Consider the following 17,219-nt stretch of genomic DNA (forward strand, 5'->3'; position numbering starts at 1 on the left):
CCAAGAAGTTGAGGTTTGGAATTCACATCTATTTAAGTTTCCAAAACTCAGATACATTCTTACTCTCCTACCTCGGCATACATTACTGGCATACTGAAACTTGAACTATCAAGGGTTTTCTATTGCCCTCCCCTCCCCTGTTTACAGTTACTTCTATCTTGTGACAAGGCATTGCTCATTGATAAGGACATAGGCATTATTGCTGTATGTGCCTTCTTAACTACCATGTGGGCTCTCATTTTGTTAATGTTATAAAACAATATTTTTAGATACAAAAGAGGTCAAATAATCTAAAAGTTTTATGAATATGATCTAAACATGCAGTCAAAATTTCTGGTTCAATTGATGCATCTTAAAATAGGGATGACTATATTTGACAAGAGCTCCTGCTGGAATTCTATGAGAAGATATTTTGTAACCATGAAGAGTGCTCCCCTACCCTGCTCTCAACAAATTACATCCACATAGGGTTATGTGTTTAGAACTCATCTCTCAAGCAAGATGTAAAGGAAAAGAAGAAGTAGGAATTAAAACAAGGGCACCATGACCCAAGTTGTCACTTCTGGAGTTTCTAGTGCAATGCTTCTCTCTTCGAGGCACACTTCCTGTAGAAAAATCTCCATCCATGAGCTCCAACTTGCCTAGCTACCTTTGAGCCATTTGAAACCCCTGCGCTTTCCCCACAAAATCCTAAAACCTGACATCTAGTCCCAGAAAGAAAACTAAAATATCATTAATCAACATGATCTTAATCTGATGAAAACAGAATCTTCCATTCTTGCAGCACCTTTGTGACAAGTTGTCACATCAATGGGAAACAACAGTTCATGCTGAATGGTGGGAAAAAGTCTTCAGCATCCTGTATTTGGAAGGTTTCTTCTACCTTGCTTTTAAAAGAAAAATATTAGATGAGTACTTACTAAAGCATTCAAAACATGTGAGGAAGTTTATTGCATCTTTTTGGTACAGCTGTTGTGGGGCATTGTATAGAAAATGGAAGATCTGATTAGAGTATGAACTAACAACATGAATAGATGTGGAAAAGAAAGTAAAAAGATATGCCTCTGGCTCTCTTGTTCTCTCAACCCAAGAGTCTCTTGCACACATACAGATTGTCAGTTTAGTATAATATAATTATAATTTTGTATAACTGAGAATTATACAAAATTAATAAGGTATTAGTGCCTTACGGTGACAATAATAGGTCAAAAGAATCTCCCGTTCTTGTTTTCACAATAGGCAAGAACAATAAAATCGGCATCTGCTGCCAGATAAGAAAGCTAAAAAAAGCCAACCACATACAAAAAAGCCAACCACTATTAAGACTTAAAAGCAGCTGTGGAGAAAGTTCATTTAATACAAGCAGCAAGAGAGGCCAAAAAATGCAAACAGCAAGAGATGCCAGGAAAAACATTAGTGAAGATGTTCATAACAGTACAGAAAAGAGCATAAATCAAGGTGTTGCCTATAAAAGGAATAAGATAAGGTACCAAATGTAACAATTAATTTGTGATACAATATGTAGCTAGAGAATGTTGCATGCAAATCAGAATGTAAATATTAAGTCTTTCCTATAGCATTAGAAAAAGAAATCTAATGACTATTAGTCTTTAGAAATAAATAGTTAAGGAAAGAATACCAGTTGTGTTTATTCAGAATGGACAAGTATAGTGTAGATGTGAATGTAGCTAGCATAACAGATACAGGAATTAAGCCATTGTCATAACACACAATACAAAAACATTCATCAAACAACTCTGGAAGCAAGCTGAGACTTACTGTATTTGTACTAGTACCAAACACAGTGCTCAGATCTTTAAGACTATTATTTTGTAAGCTCAAGGAGTTTACACAAACTAAAGAGCCACACAAAACAAACCGCTATTATTGTTAATTATTCTAGTTTTTTCACACTTTGACTAAATACAAACAGTCAAAAACCCTGAGGGTGAATCAATTAAGTCTTTGCAGGTTAGCCTAAGCTGCATAGATTGAACTGATAAGCAAGTGAACAAACATTCACTTTTGAATCCAGAAATGCAGCCTGCAGTGGCCCAGGTCAGAAGCTGGGGGTGCTAGAGCTGGAGCAGACAGCGTGGACCAAGGCTAGCCTTCCTGCTCAGCTGGAACAGACAGTGTGGGCCAAGGCTAGCCTGCCCAGCGTGTGTGTGCGTGGGAGTGGGGGGGGAGCGGGGAATTGCAGGGGAGGAGCATCCTGGGATGCTAGGGGACTGTAGTTAACTTGAATCTGGAGTGGGATCTGGGACAGAAGTTCAATATACCGATTTAAACTAAAATCAGTTAAGGCTAATACTATTTCCATTCAGATTTATCTTAAATCAGTTTTGGCCATTTTGAAATGGGTTTATGTGCACCGAATTTCTGTTGTGTTATGTATTTGAACAAGTGTCTGATCATTTACATCGGTCTGTGTGCAATTTCTGTCCCTAGACTTTATGAGCATAAAAAGTAGACTGCATACAGTATAACAGGGGTTGGCAACCTTTTAGAAAGGCACAGTAGGTGCTTGCAACCTGGCTGCTGGCATGGGCATCCCCTCTGGTGGTGGTAGTGGTGCTGGGGAGTGGGGAGGAGGGAAAGGGGAGTGGCCACCAATGACTGAGGGAAGAGAAAAGGGAGGTAGGGAAAGAAGAAGAGAACTTACCTCTAGAAAGCCACACCTGCCACAGAGGAGTAGGGAGGGAAGAAGAAAGTAAGCAGTACCTGCTGCCCACCATGAAGGAGGGAGGTGGGAGAATGTCAGAGTCACATGATCAGGTTTATGGGTTGCTAGACTGACCCCCCATGCACTGCACCCAGTGCACAGGCTAGAATCGAGAACCTGCACCATGCAAAACAACACAGGATGGGCAGTCTGATGCATGTGCTGTATGCAGTGGCTTGCTGGACCAGCTCTGCGTGCTGGCTTTGGGGCTGGTCTGGATAAGGCCAGGCCAGAGTGAGTGCACAGGGCTGGGCTGGTGGAGGACACACACTGCATGCAGTGCCCCATGCTGAAGCCAGCATGCAGGGTGACCTGTCCAGCACCATATACTGCACACAGCACGTGCTGACTTCACAGCTTACTGTGCACAAGGGGTTGGCAGGGGGCACATGCTGCCTGCAGGCTGGGTGTTGGCTGCCTTTGGGATGGGGGGAGGGGGGGAGGGCACAGCCTGGGCTACATGTCCAGACTGAGCCCATCTCTATCCCATGCGGCCTGCAGCACCAGGTCCAGCCTGCATGCTGTGGGGCTGAGGCATGCAGTATGCAGTGTTCAGGCTAGACCCAGTGCCATGGGCACTGCACAGGGGGATGGTCCCAGTCCAGCAACTCTTACCAAACCTGTGGGGCCAGATAAGTTTGGCATCCCTACCACAGAATTACTGGAGAATGCAGAATTAAAAAAACAGGTTTGCCTAGATTTTCTTTTAAAGCAGTAGCATTTTACAAAAATTCTAAAAGTATTCAGTGGTTGGCAAAGTCAATTACAGGGAAAAGCAGTGGTATAACAAGAGAAATTTCTTGACCAGAATTTTTTCTATTCCAGAACTTCACTGAACTGCAAAACAGGAAGGAAGGTGAAGATTCTTAAAATATTCACGGTTTGTTCTACTCTGTAACATTTGAGGTCTTACAAAAAAAAGTCAGTAGAAGGTCAAACCTCTCCCTTTCAAGATTTAGGTCTTTAGGAAAGGGCTGAAAAAGCCACTTAACCTACACGGCTCTTTGATCCAAGATAAAAGTATACAAAGATGCAATGACTGGAAGTTGAAGCTCAACAAAATTCAGGTGTGAAATAAGGCAATGTACTTACTGTGAGGGTGGGTAAATAATCACTGGAACAACTTACCTAGGGAGGAAGTAGACTGCTTGCCACCCAAGATCTTTAAAGCATATTGAAAATCTTGCTAAATAATATACTCTAGCCTAACCAGAAGTTCTATATCCTGTTTAGGTTATGAGATTGTAATATGTTAACATTATGTTGAGAAGTCAAATTATATAGTCACCCTTATAGTTCTTCATGCTGTGAGTGACAAGTTGACACTTCATTACGGATGTGGAAAAGTTGAGAGGGTCCAGAGAAGAGCCACCTGTATGATCAAGGACTTGCAAGGCAAGCCATATGAGGAAAGGGTGAGGGACCTGGGCCTCTTTAGCCTACAGAAGAGAAGGCTGAGAGGGGACTTGATAGTGGCTTACTGCTATATCACAGTGAATCAGGAGCTCAGTGAACAACTGTTCACTAGGGCACGCCCAGGGAAGACCAGGATCAATGGATACAAATTCTTGGAAGGCCGCTTCAGGCTTAACACTAGGAAAAACTGGAATAAAATTCCTTTCAGAGGTGGTGCAGTCGCCTACCCTAGATTTTTTCGCCAAGAGGAGACTGGACAGTCACCTCACTGGGGTCACTTAACCCCAGTTGTCTTCTTGTCTAGAGTCGGGGGGGGGGGGGCGAAGGGGGAAGCACTGAACCCGATGATCTGCAAGGTCCCTTCCAGCCCTTAACAATCTATGAATAGATAGATTCACAGATAGTATTCTGGTGGGTCCTTTATGGCAAGTTTTTCCACTTCAACAGTTTCTACTGACTTACAATAATGCCAGACTAACCATACCCCTCAAGTGATTCTGGATGCTAAGCAGACCTGGGCCTGGCTAGCACTTGGACAGCACACTATGGAGTTACAGTTAAACTCTTGGGACCAGATTCTATTCCACATACTAGGCACCTAAGAGGACTTAAGCACCTAAATTTAATGTTATTCCACTCTAGCCAAGTCTCTGAAAAATCTATTAATATACCTACCTCTGTAAAACACCACCATTGATCATCAAGACTGAAATCACAGGAAAAAAAACAGGAAAGAGGAAAACTATCCATATTCATGTTTGCTATTAACTTTCCAGGAACTCAGGCAGGGTGGAATAGGATTCCACATCAGCATGCAACTTTGCTCATGCACCTAATAGGTGAAACAAAATCTGGCCTTTATTATAGGTCAATAGGTCACAGCCTTTACTGTGTCAACCCACAAATCAAATGAACAGAAAGACTTTTATTCAGCACCATTGTCACTGCTGAGCTGATAAATGAGAAGAGAGAAAAAGAGGACTATAGTTTCATTACATTTCTGAAGAGGGTAGGAAGTAGAATGGTTGTCCGGAGCACCTATTGTGGTTAGAGGCCTTTCCTGATTTCTAATTTTCTTAAATGAAGAAAAGCAATTATTTTGAGATGAAATTAACAATGATTGGAAAGAGAAACATTCCTTCTTCATCACTGCATGTGTGCATGCACACACACACACACACACTCTCTCTCTCTCTGAGGTTTTCCTCCCCCACAGATAAATTTTGTTTAAGTCCAAAGCAGAAATCATATGTTTTCTCTTCCATGCAATTCATTACACACAATGAGGAGCCAATCATTTTGGCAGGCATGCCACAAATTAAGCCCTGTGCCATAAGTGCTATTCTGATCCCCTTCCCATGCATGATCTCCTGCTCTGCTTTCTGCTCCCTGCACCTTCCTAATCTGCTCCATGCCACACACACAGGCTTCCTGTGGTACGTGCACCAAAGGCTGTCCAGCCCTATATGCTGGAAGATGCGACAGGGCTCAGCTGTGTTATTACAACTGTTTCCATAGCAGTAGTAAGCTAACAGGAAACGCATTTCAAGAATGGAAACTTCACCTTGTAGAACACAGATAACTTAAGAGTTTGTTCCTACATATCCTTTAGGTGTTACCTCACAACTGCCCCTCCTAATGGACTTGTGAACTTTACCTCTTCTGTCTGCAGCTTTCCAATATATAGGAGTATATTAGCACTCAATCTTGCAAATGCAAAACACAAATCAGACATTCCACTTTTTAGAGCAGTGCTTTCACAAGCTGATCCCTCCCCCCATCTCCCCCATCAATCAGAAGGATGCTTTTACAAAGCATGTACTGTACCATGAAACTTGTACAGAATAATAGAAGTCACTGCCAGGCTGTCTCTTCCTCTGTCTGGCAAGCCGTGTGATCATACTGTAAAAGCATGGCTTGTAACACAGGGCTGTGACCTACTGACTCGTTTTACAAAGTTCAGCAGTGTGACAGAATTCAGATTTAGTGGAACCTTTGTTCTCGCAATGGGTTTAATGAAGTGTTAACTCTTCAGTCATCTGGTATCCTTACACAGGATTTCAAACAAACCAGCCACTATTTCGGTTATGTACAATGTAGGTCAATGTCTGGAAATACTTAAAAAGTCTAGTTTTAAACTAGCATTATTCCTTTCAAAACTTCATTTTTACTGTACAATCATCAAGGAATTTTCATTTTCCCCTATTTCAATGACAAACAATTTTATTTAAAGGCTACTGAATTATATAGGTGAGAACTAAAATAGGTGGTTTAAAGGGAAAAACTAAAGAATTGCATTACTTTTTCCAAAAAGCACATATGTTAACAATTACAAGGGAATCAGATTTATTTAACCCAACTACAGAAATATACACTTTCCCTCTTATACCTTTCCATGAGGTTCTTCTTTTGCATGCTTCTTTGAGAACCTTTTACAGTTCACTTGCAGAAAGTTATAAAAGCAACAAGAGGGACAGAATCAGTTTCACCAGCATATGCTCCTTGCAATTTGAGGCCAATTTGTGAGTGCCTCTGCAATCTCATGGAAACTAGTAAATAGCAAAGGGGGATGGAGCAAACAAAGGTCTGTGTGTACATATTTCTGCAGGGTGGAGTATGAAAATTCAATTTGGTAATAGTGCATCTGTATGTCTGGTATATACCGGGGTAGTTTAGAACAGGACACAGATTACTTTAACGTAGTAATTTGTGTATGTGTTTTTTAAAATAAATGTCATGATCTTTGAGCTTGTAGGTTGGCTACACTAGAGAATCAAATACACAAATAGAATGCCACTGGTAGTCAGCTGAGTTAAGGATGGCAAAAAGAACTTTATAATTCATCAAAATACTGCAGAGGAAGCAAATCGATTAGCAAGATGAAGAAGTCAGAGGCCAATCCTGAGATGCTAGCACCCTGGCTCCTAGGGCTGTGTGAAGCTTCTGTAGCTGACTTAATTCAGAGGAGATTCAGCCTGATTCGGGGACTGAATTGAAAAAAAAAAAAAAAAATTGGGAGAGCAATTAAAAGCTCCAAATTGATTCCAAAAAGTTTTGGCTGCTTCGGAGATTCAGCCATAGACGAAACAGGTGTCAACTGCCTCCAGCTGGTAAGTCTGTTGGGTTTGGGGAAGGGAGGGATTGGGGCTGGGAAAAGTTGCCCAGCCAGGGCAGAGGGTTGTGTGTGTGTGTGTGCACGTTATGCAGACATGGCACTGCTGGGAGCAGGGGCTCTGCCTTGCTGCCGTTTGTCCAGACAGGGAGCCGGGGGTGGGGGAAGGTGGTGGGCAGGATACAGTCATGGCTTGCTCCAGGCAGAAGGGGGCGAACAGCAGCAAGGCATATCCCCTGCTCCTACCACTGTTGTGCCTGCATCCTGCACCCCTCTGCACTGGCTGGCAAGCAGCGGCAGAGTGCTGGGAGTGAGGGCTCTGCCCTGGTGCTGCTCAGAGCGAGTTGTGCCTGCACCATGCTCCCCCCTGTGCTGGCTGGGCAAGCAGCAGCAGGGCATAGCCCCCGTGGCTGCCCCTGCTGAGGCAGCCGCAGGCACATCCGGAGGTGCTGTGGGAGAAGCCTCCATGGTTGCCCTGCCCAGCCCCAGCCCCCACCCAGCCCAGCACCCTGGCACTTAAAAAAAAGCCCCGTACTCAGTGGCTCTGGAAGCAGCAATCAGGGCCTCTGAGGGCTCATGGCAGAGCCACCCCATGCAGTGTGGGGCAGTAGGGGACAGCAGGGAATCACCTCCCTCCCCATCTGGCACCTGTTGCATTGCATGGGTGCAGCGCGGTTTGGCAGGACGCTGCGCGGTGTTCTGGGAGCTGAGGCAGCTCCACCTGTCAGCCGGAGCCTGGCATCACTCAGCCCCAGTGGCCCCAGCTGCCAGACAGTGTGCAGCGCCCTGCAGAGCTGCGCTGTACCCACACAATGCGACAGCTGCTGCGCAGGTGCCATGGGGGCATGATCCCTGCTGCCCCACAGGGGGGCTCTGCCACGAGCCTGATGCCCCAATCACTGTTGCTGCAGCCAGTGAGTGTGGGCCTTTTTTTTTTTTTTTTTTTTTTTTTTTTAAGTGCTGGGACTAGGCTGGGGCCAGGTGGGGGATGGGGCTGGGCAGGGTAGGGCAGCCATGGGAGCTTTTCCCATGGCTCCCCCTGCCCAAGGAGAGGCAGGTACAGCTGGAGGATCCGCAAGGGAATCTGGAGCCTCCCAGCTGTGTCTGCCTCTCCCTGGCCGATCCACAATCACCGAATCTCTTCAAATCAGCGCTGAATCTTCCAAAGTCAATTTGGCCAGATTGATTCAGGACAGTGATGCGAATCAAATTGCTGTCCTCTGGATTGGCCAAATCCAAATTGAATACCTCCCTATTCGTGCAGGCCTACTGGCTCCCCTACTTCTCTACTACAAAGCTCTTAAAATATTTGAACTACAAAATCACTTCCTCCTTAGATCACAAAGCAGCCAACAAAAGTGATTGTTTACTGACAGAAAGAAGAGGAATGTGAAATTGCAGTGGGTAGGGAAGCGGTTTTATTTCTACTCTGTCCATTTAGTCTCAGGGGTCATCTATACACATACTCAGGGGTGGGGCTTTCTAATTAGGACTGTTCCTGGACAGCCGCTCTAATTAAAACAGCTCACTGTCACGTATTTAGCCCCCCATTGAGTTTCAAAATGACTGCAGCATCTTTTAGCTAAGTTAATTTGACAAGGTTTAGCTAAAGTGCCCCTGTGGCTGTTTTGAAATGTGTGGAGGCTTGATATACATGACAATGAGGTGACACTACAGCATTTTAATTAGAATGGCAATGAGCACATCTATAGGCACGCAGGGTTCTTGTTTTGGAGACAAAGTAGTCTCTGGGGTTTTCTAATATATAGTCAAGTTGTACCAGCATGCCTAAACCAAATGTAAACATGGATTGGTTCATATCAGTGTAAATCCCTATGAAGATTTATGTGAACCAGCTTGAAGCATTCAGCAGTTCAAAAAACATTTGTTTTCCTATTTTTTTTTTTCTTTTCACAAAAATCATAGAAAGATGTGGCTGGAAGGGACCTCAAGGAGTCACACAGACAACCCCCCCTACTCAATTTATCCAAAATTATTTGAAGGCAACAGCAGCCTTCAGGAAAGGTAACACGTATGTGCAGAGAAAGGAGTTATAGGTTATGGGACTCTGCATTCAGGATCTGGAAGAACCCCAGATGTACCCTGTTAGAAGGCTGATCACTGTTAGAAGCAGAGAGGATGAAATGAAATTATGCTGCAAAAAAAGGACCATTACACATTGAGAATGGATGAGGTCTCTTTTTCCTTCTCCAGTGTCTATCAGCAGTGTACGTTTTGGAGTTTTCATGCTACACCCCACTTGCTCGGTCCAGCTTTCCATCTGGTAAAGTGTGCACCAGTCACACTACATTCGGGACTACAAATAACTACGGTCACCACATCCTCCTTTCTTAAGTGTCTGGTATCTGACCTGATGTCAGGGCAAGTTTCTCCCTAAACAGAAATAAAATTCTTTACTGTTGGCATGCCTTGAGTGCTTTATCAGTTCTGGGTGGCAAAGCTTGACTGATACTGATAAGGAGACAAATAGGTTTGTTTGGTTTTTTTAAAGAGCATAAGGAAGTTTGAGAAAAATATCAAGAGTATGAAATAAAGAGGGGCTTAGAGAGAAACAGGAGAAAAGAAAAAATGATTTAAAAAAGAAACAGTGGTGGTTCAGTTGTTGTGGGCTGTTACTCATAGTAGGGCAAAATAATTTAAATCCAAACGCTAAACTTGTTTCTTATATCACCCAGGGGGAAGACAGAGAAAGAAGAAAGTAGTTGGATGGCAAGGGCTGCTGATTTACTACAGCACATATGGTCAAAGAGTGTGGCTTTCAGTTCATCCAGTCACTCATCTGTCAAGGACTACCAACTATTCCCTCAAGGAGCACATATGGTCGCTGTGCTAGTTTGGAAGAAAAAACTGAGGAAGGAGAAAGGAGCTTTTTTATTAATATTCCCAGGGGCAGGGTGGAGAAGTCTTCCGTCTCTCTGCATTCTCTGTGTGGAACCAAATACAAGTTCAAATACAATAGGGAAAGTAGGCCAATTTATAGAGATGCAGCTGTGCTATTCTTTTGTTGTGTCACGTTCCGAGTCTGGATGTCTGACATCAGGTAATTAAGAAGAATCTTTGGAGAAAGACTAGTTTTGTAGCTGAGACGAGGAGAGAAAAAGATGAAAGTTGGCTAAAAACACAACACAGGCCAAAGAGAGAAGCTATTGTGTCATAATATTACATTTGACTATTTCCATTACCTACTATATGATTCAAAGCAGATGTTCAGCCATGACAAATCTGCTCAAACCATGACCGAATCAAGGGAAAGAAGAAATTGATAACACTTATATGCTTTCAGATCTGATTTTCTAAAATATGAAAACATTGTAAATCTGCAGTCTTCACACCAGTCTCCCTGGCTCCCCATTTCACTTACAAAGATGAGGTAATCTCTCAGGGAACACTAGGGCCTAAATTTTGTACAGGAGTTTAAGAGATTTTGTTTCATAGATTGTAAGGCAGGAAGGGAACTTGGAAAATCATTGAGTCCATTGTTAATTCTATTCAAATAAGTTCATTTTCACCAATTACAAGCTACTATGTGCACCTTGCTCTCATACACTTGCTCACAGGCCCTAATCCCTCAGCTGTAACAAGTAATGCCCAGGTTTTATTATTTTTTAAAAACATACAGATTATAACACTACACAAGGAGAAGACATAGAAGGTTGGAGTAATAATTTATAAGGAATCCTGGATTTTCTGAGATGGCACCAAGTTCAGTATCCACAAAAGGTGACTGGTACCAAATTTGAAGAACTGGTTCCAGAGGGGCAACAGGCAGCAAGCTGGGTTTTCCATTTGCCATGGAAAAATATGGTAAAACCCAGATTTTCTCATTTTAAGGAGGAAAAAGAAAAAAAGGGATCTTCTCCTTTAAAGGAGAAAACCATGGGAAACTGGGTTTCTTGGCAGGTTGGCAGAGATCCAGCCTGCAAGGGGCTGGGGGGAGTGGGAGGAGGGCTATCAGCAGGAGATGCCACGAGTACATGTGCACATGGCTGCCAGACAGCCTGGAGAACAGCTCCCACAGGTCCCCAAGGGTAAGTCTGGTGGCAGGGGAAATTGAGGCCCCTCCCTAGTGAGGGAGGAAGGGAATTGGGCAGGGCTGGGGCTGGGGCAGCACATGAAGCTTGGGGTGCATGGCTGCAGGGCCCAGGTGGGGAGTAGGACAGAAGTGGGCTGCTCATCCAAGGTGGCGAGTTCAGGGTGTGCACAAATGTAGACTGCCCATGGTAGGCTCTCTGCTCCGCTGCCGCCCTCTCCCCCGCCTCAGGCCCTAGTAGCCCAGTGGGCTGTATCCAGCACAGCAGAACAGGGTGGGGAAGCTTGATGCTGCTGCCACAAGCCTTGCACCACCATGGTGAGGCACCCCCTTCCCGCCCGGCAACAGTGGGGGTGGTGGCACGTGGCTGTGCTCTTTGCTGCTGCCGGGCGGGAAGGGAATACTTTGCCGTGGTGGCGTAGACCTCCCAGAGATTGCACTGAGCACTTCCTTGCCCATCCCCGTTCTGCCCTGCCACACCAGATCCCTCCCACTGGGCTGTGGAAGCCCCAGGGGGAGGGCAGTAGGGCAGTGAGCCCCAACCCTGCAGTGGGCAGGTTCCATCCCCCCTCCCCATCAAGGCTGCTCAGAGCCACAAAGCAGTTGCAGGGGGGGCGGGGAGGGTGGCAGCCTCAGGTGGCCCCGCATCCTGGAGAGTGAAGGGGACAGGGGGCGCTCCGATTTTCCAGGATAAAAAACCCAAAATAAAGCACCAAAAGACATTTAGAATTTATTTTATTATAGTGATGGAGGTGCTGGTAGGCTTCCAAATTACTTTGAAATTGTAAATATATCAATAAAACATTGTGTTTAACAGATAGAGTGGCATTTCATTTTAATCATGGAAAAACATGGACTATGGGGTTTTAGTTGGAAATTTTGTGATTGTTAATCAGAGAATTTGTGACTCAAACACAGAAAACCATGATCCCTGCTGATCAGGGCTGCTGTTTGCAGACAGTAAGAATGCACGAGGCTCCAAAATTGATTAGCTGCCATCAATTCCATGACTCCTGTGTGTCAATTATCTGGGGCACAGTCCTGGCCTTTGCTTCCCGAAACTTCGTTACTTTAGGATTCGTGAGTTGTTAACCAACAGTTGACCATGTGCCGATGACATTGCACATTTTAGTAGGGTAATAGTCATGATGAGCAGAGATAACCTGAGCAGGGTACAGGGGACATGAGGAAGCTGGCAGCAGCGCAGCGTTGCTGTGGCTGCTCTGCTCTACTCCACGGAGCCCCCCCAAAGCATGGGGCCCGGGGCAGTCGCTCTGATTTGCTCCCCCCTAGGGATGGCTCTGATGGCGATTCAAGAAATGCGTGACAAGCAAGGGTTTTTTCACAATCTCTATACAGTTAGCTCAGTAAGAGATGTTCAACATGCTTTCAGGCACAAAGTAGGCCAGACTTGAAGGAGAGCACTTTGTGCCTGAAACCCGTTTTAAATGTCTCCTCTCAGCTACATGGTTGGTCCAATAAAAGGTCACCAAAAAAACCCCACTCTACACTTTTGGTTAATTTCTAGTAAAACTAAAGGACTAAGCAAGTATTTTTAAGACATCACATACATACTCACATTAGTAGAATTTTTACCCTCACATCATTTTAATACCATCATAGAACCACAGAAAGGAAGGGTTGGAAGGGACCTCAGGAGGTCATCGAGTCCAGTGGTTCTCAAACTTTTCTGTTCCACAACCTATTTGTAAACATCAATGGCCAGTCCTGACCCACTGCCTCCTGCCCCCAGCCTCCCAAGTGTGGGTCGGGGGGACGGGGGAGAGCAGCCCCTCACAGGCTGGAGCTCTGCCAGCCTGTAAGGGAAGTGCCACCGTTTCCTATGTTTTTCTCCTTGAAAAGGAGAATCCATTTCCAAGGTACTGCTCTGCTATTCAACTAGTGCACTCATTCCCCTTTTCTCCCCGCATCCACCCACCCTGTCTTTCACCCACTGACTCCTCAGTTTACATCTTCACTGACGGCCTGTCTTGCATGCATATCAGGCCAGCCTCTGGCTTCTTTACTATTCATTCCATCCCGGAAGAGCGCACACCAACTTCAGAAGCTTCTTCAGCCTGAAGAAGGGTTTTTAAACCTGAAAGCTCGCTAAAATTTTTCCCCCCCAACTACTTAAGTTGGCCTAATAAAAAGATATCAGATTCACCCAAAGAACCTTCTCTGCCTTGATTGATTTTTAAAGTTTGTTCACAACCCTTTCATATATTCTTGCAACCCACTTTTGGGTTGTGACCTGTGGGTTGAGAAACACTGATCTAGTCCAACCCCTCCCCCCCACCTCAAAACAGGACCATCCCCAACTATATCATCCCCGACAAGGCTCTGTCTAGCTGGGTCTTAGCAGCTTTTAAGGAAGGAGATTCCACAACCTCCCTGGGGCCAGCCTGTTCCAGTGCTTGGCTACCCTCTTAGTCCTCAAGGAAGTTTTCTATAATATCCAAACAGAACTTCCCTTTCCGCAACTTGAGACGGTTGCTCCTTGTTCTGTCATCTGCCACCAGAGAACAGCCTAGATCCATCTTTTTTGGTGCCACACTTTAGATAGTTTAAGGCTGTTATTAAATCCTCTTTCAGTCTTCTCTTCTGCAGACTAAATAAACCCTCAGCCTTTCCTCAGAAGTCATGTGCCCCAGCCCCCTAACACTTCATTGCCCTCTGCCAGATTCTCTTTGCAATTTGTCCACATCCTCCCTGCCCACTTCCCTCAATCTGCTAGCAAAGCTGCTACTAACACAGCCGAGTATGCTATTAGTCATCTTTGTATCCAACTTAACTTCCCTTGTAGCCATCATGCCTTAAATGGCTAGAAATAAATAGCCTGTAAAAATTTCTTAGCAAAAAAAAGTAATCAGATTTGGACCTGAAAGAAATTTTTAAAAAGAAAGACTTACTAACTGCTGTTCATAGTGACAAGACAAGCCACAAGAACACAGAGCGTGCACAAGCCTGCACAAAGCTGTTACTTCTAGAGCCAAAATTTTAAGAGAATTGTTTACAGTTTAAGCAACGTCCTCAATGCAAGGCGCCGTCTGAACCTGTCAAACTGATCGCTGGCTAAAGTGATCAGAAGAAGCTTTTATTTACTGCAAAGTCCCTTTGAAGACCAGGCCAGAAGCCCTTTAAAGGAGCATCCAGAACCTGGTCCCTGCAGCACCGCACCTGCCTTGCTGGCAATGGGGGCGTTGGGCACTGGCAGGGATGCAGCCCCTCAGGTACCCACCAGCTTCTCCCTCCCAGGAGCCATCTCTGAACCCCTAGGCTGACAGGAGCCAGGGGAGCAAAGCACCTTAGAGACTAAGCGAAGGGGAGACGCGGTCACTATACTGGTGCCGGAGAGACGCTTCGTGACCCCTCTGCGCCTACTCACTAGGTCATAACCAGACATATTTACGCCCCCCCCCCATTCCTGCACAACAAGTACCGCGGGGGAGGACGAGGAAGTGGAGAGGTGCCTGCGCGGAGGCTGTCACAGGACTCCTTAGCGCCGCCGGTGCTCCGCAGGAGAGGCGCTCGCGGCTGAGCGCGGCCACGGGCCCCCTCCACCCCCGGGACTGCGGGGAAACTTTCCGGGGAGGCAGCGAGTGCGTGCGGCATGCACTGCCCCTCACGCTACCGCCCCTGCTCACTCACCTTCCGCACTTTGCCCTCCAGCTCCATGGCCGGCGGCGGAGCTCACACCCAGGGACTGCGGCTGCGGCTCCCCAGCCCCGCGCTCAAACTTCCGCTGCCCCGCGGCACTGGCTGGTGCGGAACAAAGGCAGCGCGGCAGCCAATGGCGGCGCAGCGCCCGGACGGCCGCCAGCCAATCGCCGCCGCCGCCCGCTACCTGGTGCTGGCGTCCGCCCTGGCCGCGGCCGGGGGCCGATTGGCGTGAGGCGCGTGTGCCCGGGGCAGCCTGGAGGGCAAGGGACCACGTCTCTTCTGTGCTTTCTTGCCTGTGGTATGAGGCGTCTGTAATCAGGAAGGTGGCAGCAAAACCTAGTGCCCACCTCACACCATGGGGATCTAGGTAGGGTTGCCATCATTCCAGGTTCAAACAAGAGGGCATCTGTGGGGGCAGGGGCTATACGATTGTCGGAGGGGACAGTGACATGCCCTTGCCCTGCTCCTACCCCTTCGCCTCACTCCCAAGTCACAGCCCGCCCTCGCCCCCCCCAGCCCCGCTGCTGCCGCTCACTCCTGACCCACAGTTCCCTGCCCCCCAGACCATGCTGGTGCCCCTCACTCCCAACACACAGACCTTCTCCCCCCCTGCTCCTCCCCGCTGATACCCCTCACTCCTGACTTGCAGCCCTAGTGCCGTAGCAATGAAGTTTGGCACCCAAAGGGAAAGCCTGCACAGGCAGCCCACCCTCCCCCAGCACACAGATCAGGGGGCACACGCCCTCCCATGCATGCTTGGGAGTGCATGCAGTGGCAGGAGCCATCCTTCCCAGGTTCTTGCACCCCCTGGAATGAGCCGCTCACAGATCCATCCTGCATCCTGCCCCTACCTCCTGTTAGTGCCCCTTCACTTCACCCCCACCCCAACCCCACTCCACTGTGTAACCTCCTGCCAGTGCCCCTCACTCCCAACCTATAGCCCCTGCCCCCCTCAGCCCTGTTGTCCACATGGATCCCTGCTGTACCCAAAGAGCCCCTTCCCCCCACCCTGCTGCAGACCCAGGTTTGATGCTCACACTCACTTGCCCGCAGGTGCCAGGGCCTGTGCACAGAGCACGTGATGCCCTGGCCTCCAGTCACCTTCCCTGATCCCCCCCAGGCCCAAGCAGCTCCTTGCTGGGGTAAGCTGGGAAAATGGTGGCACAGGAAAATCTCAGACATTTGCTGATATTTAAAAAAAAATGCTCAGATGAAGATGGGAGGACCCCAAAAGAGGATATGTCCAAGAAAACCCAAATTTAGGGTTTTGAGAAGGGGGGTGGGGTGCAGACGGTGAGGGGCATCATCCCATGTAACAAAACACCTCTTTTACTCGAGTTAAAAAAAAAGAAGCTTTACTAATAGACGAAGGGCCTGGGGTTTGATTTTTCAGTTGAGGTTGAAGCCAAACACAAAGGGGACTTAAAAGCTTTCTGCAGGGCAGTGAAATAGGAGCAGCTAAGAAGTCTTCAGGGCCATGAAGACTATTGACTTCCTCAGCAGTGCTTGATTAGAAAACCAGAGAGACCTTGGGGCACCATCCAGCCATGTGGAGAGAGTCGGGGGCAGCCTGGCTCTGATCTAGCCACATGAGGAAGGGGGCTTAGCACAACCCAGCTCAACATGGGGGTGAGGGGTAGGGGCAATATCATGACACACATGGGATCGTGATCTGGCCTTGATTCGGCCATGTGGGGCAAGGGGGCAAGGCCTGGCCTGAATCCAGCCATATGGGGCTTGGAAATTTGGCAGCAGGGGAGAAGGGTAGCTATACTGTTTGCCATTGTTACCCCATTGGCAAATTTCCCAACCTGTGGGAAGCCCCACAAGTCAGATGCCAGGGCTCCCTGGGCCAGATTTGCTCCCCAGGACAGAGGCTGAACTCCCCTAGTTTCAAGTGAAACATTAACATGTATCACTTACACTCTGAATACTTGAATACTGTAAAGAAAGTAAAAGAGTAAAAGGAATGTGTCAATAACTCCTATTTACAAAAGACTGGAGGGAATCTTGAGTTACTTGTCAGAAAAAGAATCAGTTTAACATGTAAAAACAGGCAGCTTTGCAAAACAAACAAACAATCTGAAAGCTACATCTTGCATTCTTCAAGCAATGCAAGTCAGGATATATTCTCTGCATATTTCAAGTATAATGCACAACTTTGCCAAATGAAATTAGGCCAATTTCTTCCCCAACAAAACCTTAAAAAGGCCTTGCAAATTATGTGGTTAGATTCTGTTTTCAGTCACATC

The 17,219-nt window shown here is 46.6% G+C and overlaps 1 protein-coding gene across 1 annotated transcript in view; it reads right to left on the minus strand.

Moving 5' to 3' along the window:
* TES (testin LIM domain protein) overlaps nt 1–15,101 on the minus strand; it is a 50,787-nt gene extending 35,686 nt beyond the window's left edge. Inside the window, exon 1 of the mRNA XM_090042240.1 lies at nt 14,956–15,101. Coding sequence (XP_089898366.1) covers nt 14,956–14,982 — 27 coding nt within the window. The 5' untranslated portion in view covers nt 14,983–15,101. The remainder of the gene's footprint in view (nt 1–14,955) is intronic.
* Nucleotides 15,102–17,219: the final 2,118 nt, after the last annotated feature.

This window comes from Crocodylus siamensis, chromosome 4 (genome assembly GCF_052110815.1).
Source record: "Crocodylus siamensis isolate JL-2025a chromosome 4, ASM5211081v1, whole genome shotgun sequence".
NCBI classification, from domain to species: Eukaryota; Metazoa; Chordata; order Crocodylia; family Crocodylidae; genus Crocodylus; species Crocodylus siamensis.